This window comes from Acomys minous, assembly GCF_964271855.1.
Source record: "Acomys minous genome assembly, chromosome: 10".
NCBI lineage: Eukaryota > Metazoa > Chordata > Mammalia > Rodentia > Muridae > Acomys > Acomys minous.
Window position 1 is genome coordinate 8,384,350 of NC_140491.1, and position 13,443 is coordinate 8,397,792.

The 13,443-nt window shown below is 45.0% G+C and overlaps 1 protein-coding gene across 1 annotated transcript in view; it reads right to left on the reverse strand.

Moving 5' to 3' along the window:
• The window catches only part of NWD2 (NACHT and WD repeat domain containing 2), a 141,499-nt gene extending 128,304 nt beyond the window's left edge, over nucleotides 1–13,195 (reverse strand). Inside the window, exon 1 of the mRNA XM_084799097.1 lies at nucleotides 10,938–13,195. Coding sequence (XP_084655223.1) covers nucleotides 10,938–11,088 — 151 coding nt within the window. The 5' untranslated portion in view covers nucleotides 11,089–13,195. The remainder of the gene's footprint in view (nucleotides 1–10,937) is intronic.
• Nucleotides 13,196–13,443: the final 248 nt, after the last annotated feature.

Sequence of the window (13,443 nt, forward strand, 5' to 3'; positions counted from 1 at the left end):
TTATCACCAGGTTCCAAAAGAACGAGCCACTGTAAAATGACCAAACCTGGCACCCAGAAGCACTCTGCTTTCTCATTTCGCTGTGTGATTTCTCCCTCTTGTATAAGCTTCTGCCATGAATGGACTGGCCATGTGTGGTGTAGACAGAGGACCCTCAGTAGAGCCAAACAGATGGGGATGCTATGTTTACTGATCTCCTGAACTGTGAGTTCAAAACACCAAGCCTTGGGTACTTTGTTGTAACAACAGAAAATGGACTAAAATAATAGATTATTCCAGTTTGTGAGTAGGGCATGTGAACCTAAAAATTAACTCAGTGCTTTTATGTCTTTTCAGTGCACTTAGAAGATTTTTTTTTTCACAAAAGAATTCTTGCATCATTTTGAAGCTCTTTCTCCCCTAATCACACAGTGGCCTCAATAACTTCTGACTCTTATTTTAATTAACATTTTCTAGAGTGCCATCCACTAAGTATGATCTTTTGCTAAAGCCACTCTGCTTAGCAACAGACTGGCATGCAGGTTCTGCTTGACGCAAGTATTTTTTCAGTATATTTAACAGTTTCAACACATCTTTCTCCCCTTGGAAAGCTGTGATCCTATCAGTTCTGTCATTTGAGCAAGACTGTCTTACCAGTTATTTTCACCAGTATAATTCCTCCCTCTGTCTGCTTGCTTTCTCTGCTTTGGCCAAAGGATGTAGAATTAAATTTTTGCTCTCTTTTTTGCTGCTCTTTTTTTTTTAAAGAAGAAATTCTATTACTTCACTATCATGATTACCATGTTTCCAGAAGACAGGAAATATCTTTTCCATGTAATTAGAAGTAAATATTTAATATGGAGTTTGTGAGAATATCTATGTGGCTGGTTACACACAAAGACAAAGGGGAACTGGTTTATGGTTTTGTAGTACTTGTTATAATTGAACATTTGAAAGAACTGGGTAGAAGCAGGTCAGCTTCAGCAGTTTTTGGGTTCAGTGTTTTCATTTGTTTCTGTGTAAGCAATACACTCATTCTACAGAAACCGATGACAGCCTACAAGTGCCACATGGGCTTCTCTGTTATTTACTTGTTTGTTTTTGTTTTTGTTTCCGTCTTTTTCATTTCTTACTCTTCACCATAACTACATACATCCTTGGCATTATTTTAAATTCATTGAATATGTTCTGATGACTCAGAAGATACAGAGAGCAATACAAGATCCTTACAGTTGGTCACTTATATTTCTTTCATTTTAAACATGAAACAACTTAGAGCTAGAACACTGAGTACATCTTCTAGAACCTCCATTTTCCCCCTGTTCTTATTGGCTCCTCTTGCCACCTCACAGTGTTTACATAAACATATACCATCCAGTGTAAAGATAAACACTACTCTCCATTCCACAGCAGACATTACTAATCATCCAGTGTAAAGATAAACACTACTCCCCATTCCACAGCAGACATTACTAATCAACTGTGGCTTTCTTTTTTCATGAGGCTTTAATTCTTTGATGATGATTCAAAACGAGGCATACCTCACTTCCGAGGTATGTATGATTCCTACTTTTCAGATATGAATATTAATTAGGCTCTTCTCACCTCTCACATCAATCTCCTATTTTGACTGAATAACTTGCTCCAAAGAGCGACTCCTGCATCCATCCTGACATTCCTGGGAGCAAACCTTCTGCTCCTGCTTGTTGTTCTAAGTCATAAACTTAGCCAGGAAGTTCCTAGCACTGTTTCTTTCCCAGCTTCTGTGGCTCGCAGGTCACATTGGTCAGGAGCAGCTATGGCCTTGCGTGTAGGTGCTGGTCCTGGCAGCCTCCCCTGTTACTGCAGGCTGGGGTGCTGTTGATTTTGCTCCTTACCGCTTCATCACGGGAGTCAAGCACAAGAGTCCCAAGGCCTTTACACGGCATATGTTCCTAAAGCCCATTTTATACATCATCATCATCATCATCATCATCATCATCATCATCGGTGTTAGCCAAGCCGTTCTCATTCACCTGCAGTCCTGAGAGCTACTTTCTGGGACTTTTGACAGAGTCTAGTGCATAGCTCTTGAGTCCTAGCTATTGTAGTAAAATCCATAGGTACAATTCTTAGACTTAAGAAAATTAAACAAACTTTGCCATGCTTTTTTTTATTTTTTATTTTTATTTCTTGGCTTGCTTGCTGGTGGCCTTTAGATTATATTGGACTTTCTGGCACTAAGTACTTTGCCTTCAAAAACTCTCCTTTCTTGATCTGGCTTTGTTCTCCTAACCTGCTGCCAGACCACATTCCAACTGACTGTCCCTTTAGTGTAGACTGCCATTCAGTTTATCTGAGTCTCTCCTTTTGGCTACATGTGAGTGGCTCATGCTTGATGAGGAACACGAGACACAACTGCTCAGTTCCTCACTTCAGTCAGCCTCTTCACGTGAGCACCTGCTTTACAAATGCAGTGTTTATATGTTGGGGCAGTTGTACCTGTGTCGTAGATGGATGAGTCTAAAAAATGAAGGCAGTGACATGTATCTCCTCTCTCCTTTATGACTGTCCATGGCACTAATTAAGAGTCTGCAGGGGCACAATTGGGATCTAGAAAACATGGTATCTGATCCTTAGAAAAATGTTAGAAAGAAATGGACTTTGTTGCAAAAATTTCTCTTGAAAGATACTGTTGTAATGACAGCATTGTGAAGGATGCGCTTTCTACTTTGTGGTTTCCTTTCTGAACTCCATATAGAAGTGAGACACTGTCACCCTGGCTTTGCTCTGAATAGAGTACCTGCCTCAGAGTCTTGATGTAAAATGAGGTTTTAAGAAAGTATTTAATTAGGCAGGGGTATTGTTATTATTCTGTGCTTCAGTTTCTGATCTTTTATTATCTTTCTATCACATAGCTCCTTTGCCCAATTATGCATCAGCCAACACATTTTAATTTGAGGAATTAATCCTCTTTGGCTTCAACAGAAATTGTGAGGAAAAGTAACACTCTGGAGAACTGATAGAAGGTGTCTCCAGGGCAGCATCACCTTGCTTTCTTCTAGACATATTTTACAATGTAGCACTTTCATGACTTTTGAGCAAACCTACAACCTTTGTATTAGCTTGAGTCACATGAATACACAGAGAGAAAATTGAAAGAAACTTTGATCTGAGAGGAACCTGAAGCCAGATCTCCAATTATCTTGGTCCATGCTTGACAACAGATAATCTTGGATGCCCAAATGCCTGCATGACAGCTCTTCTGGGATGCCTTGGATTGGGTTTCATTCAATATGTAGACACAAAGGCGATTACTTGTAAACAGTTTTTCATTGAGTCAGTGAAACATATATTGCCATGTGAGTTCTTGCTAGGAATTTCTCAACAAAGTGCATATTCTCAGCATATCAATAAATAGTAATATTATCAACCTAGTTTTAAGAAATGAGCCCTTTGGGTTACTTTACTAGGTTTAATTAATTCCTGTTATTCTGTAGAATTTCTCACTTTTCCATTTAAAAGGATGTTTGTGAGGTTTTATAAATGCTATTATTCAGTTACTCAAAGAGAAGGGATGACGATTCCCAAGGCCGTGCCAAGCTCCCACTTTATAGACATATTCTGATATTTGTTTGTAGTTCTTGGTGTCATTATCTTTTTTTAATTTTTATTTATTTTTTAAAAAAGATTTATTTATTCATTATTATGTATACAGTGCTCTGCCTACAGGCACACCCACAGGCCAGAAGAGGACATCAGATCACATTATAGATGGTTATGAGCCACCATGTGGTTGCTGGGAATTGAACTTAGGACCTCTGGAAGAGCAGGCGGTGCTCCCAACCACTGAGCCATCTCTCCAGCCCCGGTGTTATTATCTTACATCCTTCATGGCTCATTGTCTTCTCTACATTAGTTTTCCGCTGCAGGAGTCTGAATTCTAGCACTTGTGTTGCAAGACTGAGCTCTGCCCCAGCTTTCTGTTACACACCTACCTTATCACTGTGTTTAATTTGTACTGTTTAAAACTGTAGCTATAATTTGGATAATAACGTGTCTTGGGTAATGGAAAGATTTCATTATAGATGAAAGTTCAAAAGGAAACTAATAAACACTTTGGGTAGTGGAGGCTGTTTTCTGACCTGACCAGGAATTCTTGTCTGGAGAGGAAGTCTCCTCAACTCTCTGTGTCACCCCCCTTCCCATCTCTACAACTGCAAACCCTGTAAGAGGATATTCTTACCCTTTGGAAGCCAACCTGGGCCACAAGGGCACACATTTCTTTGTTTTTAAAACGAATGTTTCCTGGGGCAGATTATATGCTAGCACCCATGGAGTAGCAAGCCTTGTCTGAGTTCCCAATCACAGAAGTATTGAAAACGGTAAATTATTGTTTTAAGGTTTTATGTCTTGGAGTGGGCTGACTAATAGCAACTGATTGCTGAAACAGAGACCCCAAATCTGCAACATTTTTAAAAATAGAAAATGAGAGGGTGATGCCATGATATAAGGGGAATAGTGCAGGGGTTGTAGCTGTTATATTAAAGCATGAAGCCAGAATCGATTTGTATCTGTGTATCTAGTGTACCTCTGTAGTCCAGTTTTTTTTATATTTTATTAATTTATTCATATTACATCTAAATGGCTATCCCACCCCTTGTATCCTCACATTCCTCCCTCCCTCCCTTTTTCCCCTTACTCCCCTCCCCTATGACTGTGACTAATGGGGACTTCCTCCCCCTGTATATGCTCATAGGGTATCAGGTCTCTTCTTGGTAACCTGCTGTCCTTCCCCTGAGTGCCACCGGGCCTCCCCATCCAGGGGACGTGGTCAAATATGGGGCACCAGAGTTCGTGTGAAAGTCAGTCCCCACTCTCCACTTACCTGTGGAGAATGTCCTGTCCGTTAGCTAGATCTGGGCAGGGGTTTGAAGTTTACTGTCTGTATTTTCCTTGGCTGCTGCCATAGTTTGAGCAGGAACCCTGGGCCCAAGTCTGCCAGGCCATGGTTTTAAGTATTATCACAAGATATCAGTTCCATTCCTATTCAAAGAACTGGACCCTCTTTGCTGAATAACAAAGACTGTTTCTTTCTGTTCCCTGTGGAGATCTCATCATCACTTTGCCTCATATTTGATTATCAGGTAGAGCAGTTTCCATACTCTGGCTCATTCATTCCTGTGAGACCTCCCAGCTCCTCACTCTGACCCATGCCCCCGCCCCCAGCTGGCTTATGCAACTCTCCTTGGTGTTTGTTAAAGGCTCTTTTGCTTGTATCCTTAGTTTGACACTCATCACGTACACTATGAGATTCAGGTAAACTCTGAGAGTGGAGACCTGGTCTGCACTGTGACTGCTGTGTTTTAAACACCAGAATAGCAGCCACATAGGACAGAATGTTCAGGAACATTCCTTGGCCGGAGGAATGCATGTGTCTGCTTCCTCCTGGGCTCCACATTGTTTCTTGGTGCTGAGCATCCATTACCCCCTATTTCCGTCCTCTTCCTTGCAGAATCTGGGCTGGGACATGGCAATTCTTAGGTTTGCCTGTTGCAAAGGGTCCATTTGCAAGTCTGGCCTATCAAAGCTGGGCACGAGAAAGTAATTCTTGAAGATGAGCAGATGACCAGTGTTGACATGGAGGTGAAAATGCCTGAATATCTTTTTCTCCATCCACATGTCTCTCTCCACACATGGAGAACAGTGCACTGGTATTTAGCCCTGAACCAGTGTGCTGTCCCTCTCTGGAGACGACGACATCTGAAGGGAGGGCAATGGAGAAGTTCTTCTGCTATTGCTTATGGCATCTGGCATGAGATTTTTAGCAGACATGTCATTTTGCAGAGGCTACTGGCTATTTGTCGCCCATGGGCACTTCTACAGCTTTCTGTCCTCTGGGTGGCCGCTTTTGCAACGGGACTTAAATGCCTAGCGGTGCCCTGACTTTCTGTTCTGAAAGCTTTGTAGAGGTCTTTGAAAGCATCCAATTCTATGAAACGTCTCGAGTAGAAAGGTTTGTTTTTTTTTCATAGCTGAATTCTAACTATTGACTGATGCAGACCTCACTCTTGTCATAGACACACCTACGCAGTGCCTGGCATCACTGGAAAATGACACAATGATAAAAATAGCAAACATTTATCATTTCCCATGTGACCAGCACTTGTGTAAGTGCTGTGTGTATATTAGCTAATTTACTCTACTCTCTAGCCCCACGCAGCTACTGCTGTTATCTTCTTTCACGCATTAGGAAACTGAGAACAAAGGAGCTGAACTTGCTCACAAGTAGTTTGTTAAATAGCAGGCTGAAAATTCAAACCCAGAAAGCTTGGCTCACAAGTCTGTTAAGTCTATCGGTAACTAACACTCCCACTTTCTCCAGTAATGTCTGCTTAAGGACCAAGGAGACACAACCAGTTAGACTTTTACTGTCTGTGTATTATGAATGCTCTGTCTCTACTTATCATGAAGTAGCAAAGTTGGCATAGTCTCCTTTAGGATTCTTTATTATTTTTAAAGATATTCTTGGGGCATCAATATGTCTGCATGTGTACATATGCTTTATGGCTACAGTTTTCTCTTGACAATGCATAAAGGGAGACACGAGCACTTAGGATGTTAGAATAAAAGTAGTGAAGAAGTCTCATAGGTCTCATGCAAATCTTGTTGCAGATCTTTCTTTGTTTTGGGTAGAGATGCAGACTAATGGAAGTGGCCAGTGGTTGTGGATACTGAACCTGTGCGGATGTGAGACAGGATGTCATCTTTTCTGTGGCCTCCATTAAAAGGAGGAATAGAGTTTCCCAACTGAGGATCCCAAGGCATGAGTAAGAGTCTGACACAATATAAAGTCACATGGACCAAAGAAAGGTAAACGGGAACAGCTTGAGTGTTTGGCCATCAAGGCTAGTCATGAGAACAGGACACGCAAAGATGACTAGTTTGAAGATCTAAATGGAAGTGTATGTGGGTGCTGGGGACTTTTTTCTTTATTTCAGATTTCTTTTCACAGGAAGCGTGTGGTGCACAAGCAGAGTAGCCCTCGGCACAATGCTATCACTTACTCTGTCCCTACTGGGTGGCCTCACTTGGAGGGGAAAATCTAAACACAGAAGCCCAGGAACATATTTTAGTATTTTCAGGGAAGCTGTAATTCCTCTTCTCAACCATGTTTTAGATTTGAAGAAGGTCAACTCTGCCCCTGGGAAGAGGCACAACTGTTTGCTTCTCATCAGGGAGTTTGGAACTCCGTGCAGTTGTGGATTTGATTTTGGGAAACTGAGCTTTCATGGTTTAAACCACATTCTCCAATAAAGTCCATCTCTTAGCTGCAGCGTCAACATTCCTGAGCCTTGGTGAATGGTAGTCTGCCTCAGCTTGAGTGATGGCATAAACTGAGATAACCAGTCAGAACTGGAGCCGTGTTTGACATGAATCCCCTTATTGTCTTTATGCACACAGAGCAGTGTTCTCCACCTTCCTAATGCTACAGCCCTTTAGTATAGCTCCTTACACTGTGGTGACCCCAGCTATAAAATTATTTTGTTGCTATTTCACAACTGTAAATTTGCTACTGTTATGAGTCATAATGTAAATAGCTGATATGCAGGAGGTGTCTGATATGTGACCCCAAAGGGGTTGCAATACACATGTTAAGAATCATTTATTTACAGCTTTAAGCTAGTAACTAAATTTGTATTTGATTAAACTCATTAAATGATATAATGTTTACATAATTAAATTTACTAAATGTAATAAAATTCAGATTCTTAGTCATACTATTCAGTACTTATGACTAATGGCCATCAGAAACAACAGACCTTTTAGCATTTAGGAAAGCTCTACAAAATATTTACTGAAGTGAAGGCATGTGTCCTTATAGACACATATGTGGCGTGGCTGTTAGTCCAGAGCGCACATATTGCATAGGAAATACTCATTTTCTTCCTCAAAGACAGGAGCCATTATCAACTCATGTTTAACCCAGGAGATCATAGGTTGAAAGACAGTGGACTTGAGTCCTCCTTTGTCAATAACAAAGCAACATCTTATCTTTCTTCTGAATGATGATGGTACTTAATTTACCCCAGACTGGTTCAGACTAGACGCACGGGGCATGAGCACCCTTACAGTCTAATAACTGGGGAGATTTATGCAGGATCCTTTCCCTCCCATGAGCTAACCATAGCAGACAGTTTTGTCTGTGTTTTGAAAACACTGTTCCAAAGAAGTATAAAAGTTGTTTTGGCAGAATAGCGGTGGCTACGTGACAAGATTAGGAGCAATGCCACAGGTGAATGGAAGTGAGGCTGAGTGAAGTCCGCTCATTGAAGTCAGTCTGGGATGACGCAACTGTCCCCCTCCCCCACACCGAGTATCTAGCAGCATCCATGCAGTAAGGACAGGTCAGATGCAGACATGCTTTTGGAGAAGTGCAAATCCATGACACTCAGGGGTTCTCTTTGTGTGTCCCACGACTACTTCTCAGTGGGAACGGGTGGTTTGGGGGGCAGTTGTGCTCTCTTTTAGTTGTTCATATTCTTAGAGTCAAAAACTTCTGGGTAACACTAACCTACCATATTTGGCCATGTAGATGCGAGACATTTCTAGCGATCTAGATGCCACCTAGACTGGCAGAGAGAAGCAAAGTGAAGCAGTTTGAGTTTCCTTTGAGATCTGTCAGTTTCACACCACCGTAGGGATCCAGAAAAGGAGCTTCACTGGATTAAAGCCTTAGTTGTCTCACCTGTAGAACAGGGACAAAGCCCTTGTCCCCACGCTTGGATGGGGGGAGGATGAAATCAAAATCGAATGAACCGATGCACGGAAAGCTAATTATCCATCCTGAAGACACAGATTGCCATCGTCCCAGATGGGGAAATTTCAACTCCACACAAGTGTTGTAAAGCAATACCTATTAAGAGCAATCCCCTCAGCAAGAGTCTTGTTGGGTTTCCCAGAATAAAACAGAAACTGCTATGGCTTCAACACAAAACAGCTTTTATTCAGAATGAAGTTGAGTTCCTGCTTGTAAAGGAGATAATGTCCTTTGTCTTAACCTGACAGTGGGAAGGCTCTTCATCTTTAGTATTGTCCAAGAATCTAATATTGGATGCTATCAAAACACAAGCATTTGCTTTCTAAATTGCATCTATAAAGATGCCATGGTAAAGTGCTGCCTCAGATGGAGCATTCCCCAGAGTTTTAAGGCTTCAGGTTGAGAGCATTAAAATGCCCATTTCTGACTATTTTCAATATGTCCCTGGCTCTTCAATCTGGAAAAAACTCAAAGTCCTGCTTCTACTAAAACTTCTCAAGTAATCTTCACATTCTGGTCCTTTAAGATCAGCCTGGAAGCCATCCAACAAAATCGGTTGACCAAGAGGCATGGCCTGTGTTTACTTTCCTGTGCTTAGTGTGTGTTAAAGTTATTAGTGAGCCTAAGTTGAGGGTTTGGAGAATAACACACAGCCTCAGGTGTAACAGAAATGAGATTAATCTTGTTTCAGTTTACATATAAACTGACAACATCAATTCATTACCACCCAATCCTAGGGAATGCACACTTAAAGCAAGAAACAAATTAACCACTGCTAACATTAACAGAATATTCACCAGGAGTTTAGAAGTAGTTTGCTTAAAGGACCAAACAGTGCTTTAGTTGGCTTCACAGCAGGGCAAAAAATTCATATGGCATTTAAGAAAGTCTTGGATAATTGAAAATTTCAAGACTAAACACTATCTAACACAGTTCTTTCAGACATTATTTCTGAGACTGGCAGATTTCCTTAACCCTCACTTTAAAGAGGTTGCTCCCTTTTGTGGTTATTTAATGCAGATTTCATGTCAAAGCCCTGGATGGTATACTTGATATGGAATGCTTCCTTATGCTGCCAGATCTTCCTAGAAGCATCCTCTGTTAAGGTCTGGGAAAGTGGGTTGTAAACTCAGGGAAGGGCAGCCAGGCCTTCCTTCCTCCAAGCACAGAACTCTCCTATTAATTACCGTGTGTTATTTATTAGATTCATTCCCCATTCCATTGCGACCAGAAACTTCACCGCTCCCCTTTAGAAGTGATTGTATCCAGAAGTTACCTTTTCTGTCCTCTCAGAATGTTCTACAAGCTACCAAAGGACCAGAGCTTGAGTGTTTAATGGAGCAAACTCTTTAGGGATTATTTGAATGTTAACTTTTTTTTTTCTTTCAAATTAAGCCAGAGGCCTCTCTCTGTGTCTGTCTGTCTTTCTCTCTCTTTCTTGAAGTCTTACCCAGTTTCCTGTTTTCCCCACAACCCACTGGGAAGTTAAGCTAACCTTAGGAACTGAGAACTGCCAGGCTTTGGCCACCCAGCGCTCCTGTCATGGTGACTACAAAAGCCGGAAAACCAACAAGTTTCCATGAAGCACCTACCAGGTGCTTGGCCCTAGCAGGAACTCCATCCAGGAGACCAACTCCCAGCACCCAGCTGGGCGTGAGCACCACATTTCCTGGAACCCCCAAGAGCCTGTGGTCTCTGGATTTCCTCGGTCCTTCCTATCTGCAGGATCTGTGTTTCAAGGAACATTATTTGCCACCTGGGTGAGAACAAGTGACAGTAGGGATCCCCCATTCAGGCAGATGCCACCAGAGGGTAGTTCCTGTTTGCGGGTCATCAGGCAAAAGAAACTCATAAAAGAAAGGCAAAGGGGATGGGGTGGTACAGGCAGAATGCATCTAGAAAGCGCCTACCAACAAAACCCTGGCTACATCTTAGATTGACTTGGGAAGACAAACGTATCTGGTAGACAGCAGGGGAAAGGATGAGTTAAAGAAAAATAAGTGATTGGAATAAAATTCCCACGCACTCCGAGCTGCTGAGGGAGGTAGGAAGTGCAGGGGACTCAGGGTGTACCTGCCAGTGCGGGCCCCATGCTCTTTCGGCTGCCCCGCACTGATCGAAGGACCTACAGACGGACAAACGGGGGCAAGGGACCTACCTTCAGGGTTGGCGCTAATGAAGACCCGGACGCTGCGGCCGGCGGGTACCAGGTGAGAAGGCAGGGCGGTGAGATTGCCAGAGAATGCTGCCCGCCTGAGCGCGGAGTCCCGAGGACAGGGCAGTTTGGTGCCCGCTCCGGCCGGCCACATCGCTCTGTGGGAGGAGGATCAGACACTGCCACCGCCTCGGTTCCTCCGGTCCCTGACCCTCCGCTGCCCCGCGAGGGCGATGTCCGCCGGCGCTGCAGCTCAGAGCCGCTTGGAGCCCCGGGCGCAGCCGGCGAGCTCCACAGCACTCAGCACCCGCCAGCAGACTGCGGCCATACGGACCCTCAGGTCCCCGATTGCTGTCGCCTTCCACACCTCTGAGGATTGCCTTGGCTCCCGCCGGGGCTGGGCACCGCAGCACCGGAGGTCAGCGTGGAGGATGCTACGCCGGCGGCGCCGGGTTGCGCCGGGAAGAGCCCGCTGCGCTCCAGGAGCTGGTAGCCATGTCCCTGTCCGCGCCCTCCGTGGGAGGAGGGGGAAGCCAGGCGGCAGGTCAAAGTTTAGGAGAAGGCGGCGGGAGTAGGTCGGGACTCTCTTTCCCTCAGTGCAGCGCAGAAATAACGCGGCTCACGGGGCGGCTGCGGGGTGGAAGCGCCGGATGGGGGTAGCTCGGGGACCTCCCGGCTCCCTCCGAGGACAAGCTACAGAACTCCGGGCTGCTCCCTCAGTGAAGGACAGGAGATCGATCTGCCCGAAATTCCTGCTATCCTCCCTCCAACTCTCCTAAAGGTCAAATCAGCTCTGAGCGTTTGAGGGAATCCGGTCGCGCGGGCGTCTGCACGCCTTGGCCAAGTCCCCAAAGTTCAACGCGCCTCCACACCCCACGCCGAGGGGCTGGAGCATCAGAGCTCCGGGCATTGACGAAGGAGGGTCACAGTCGCCTTGCCTCCTGTGGCGTGGGAGGCCGCATCTCGCCTCTGCGCGCTCTCCCCACGCTCGTGCGATCAGGGGATTTTTATAGCTAAGCCACGATGCTCACGTGGCCCTCCCCGCGTGGTCGCGGACCCTTTCTGGGAGCGAATCTCTGCGGGGCAGTTCTCCCTAGACCTTTAAAGGACCCGGGAGCCTTCCTGCTCCCGCTGAGATGCCTTCTCTGGCTGTTCGCCCTCCTGCGGGCTCAGAAGCCAGGCGCCTCCCAGGACTTGGGAGCCCTGAGTGAAGGGTGTGAGCTTCGGCTCCACAGGAGGGTGCGACTCCAGAAAGGGAGGTCTCCCGCCACGCCTCACGACTTGCAAAATGCAGGAGACCATAGTTTGGGGGTCTGGTTGTAGAAGTTGCACTTTTTGACAGCTTAGCCCAGCAATCTGAGTTGCTTCCCTTGAGGCGGATCCAGCCAGCCGGCAGACTGTGTGTCCTGGGGTCGGGGTAGGAGCCGAACTTCTACAGGATCCCAAGTGAACAGGAGACGCAGGGAAGTCCTGTTGTAAAACAGCTGTCACCTTCTGAAACCCTATGAACTCTAGGAGAGGAAATATGTGTGATTCAGTAGGGCGAGGGTGCTGTAGAGAAGTGAGTATTTGGAGCCTGAGTTGAAATCTGGCCTTCAGATCCCTCATTCTGAGTTTGGGGCAGGATGACCAACCTTTTAGAGAGAAAATACACCCCACTCCATCCTTGGGGAGAGGATGGGTGGGTACAGGGCTTAGTTGGTGGCTCATGTTTGTAATTACTTGATCTTAGAAACGGAGGAAGCGAGCTTGTTGCCAGTGCCAGGGCAGACCAGCCTGGACTACAGGGTGAGACGCCCCCAGCCCCCTCCCTGCCGCCCATCTCAAACAAAACAAAACAAAACAAAAGGACAGTTGCTTCATGGCTTGTTTATCTTCTGACCGGAGGACTCCTATACTAGGCATCTTCTGGCATCCCCAGAGCCTGCACTTCCTCTGGGTCCTGCTGGTGGCAGTGAAGTCCTGTGTACTACTGTTTACAGTCTTAGAGCACCCCCACACCCAACACACATTCTAGGCTAAAGTCTTTGGAAGAAATGGGTCTCTAGGTTTTTAAGGCTCCAGCCACTCCTGAGAGCCTGGAGCAGACAGCACTTTTAACTGTCTGATAACTTCACGGGGACCCACAAAGAAGCCCAGAATGTAGCCCAGCCATCTCTCCAATTAACTCACTGTAGCGAGTGAGCTCTCCCAAACTATGATTTCCAAGTAGGAGAGTACTCAGCGGGGAGTCACATGCAGAGATTCTCCCCCTATGCGTCCCTTGGCTATTTACTGAGAATTCTAGAGCAGGTAATGAATTCAGAAGGTCGGCTATTGCTCTAGCCTTAATGAAGATATAATATCTACCACAGGGAAAGAGCCACGGCCGCGTTATACCTCACCTTCCAGTTATTATAAGATACGGATAAGAAGTTCGCAGATTGCCACATGCCTGCCCGCCCCCACCCCCTTAGTTATGTTATTTGTGTCTTGCGACCTTTGCTTCAGATCTTGTTTTGGTGTTGAA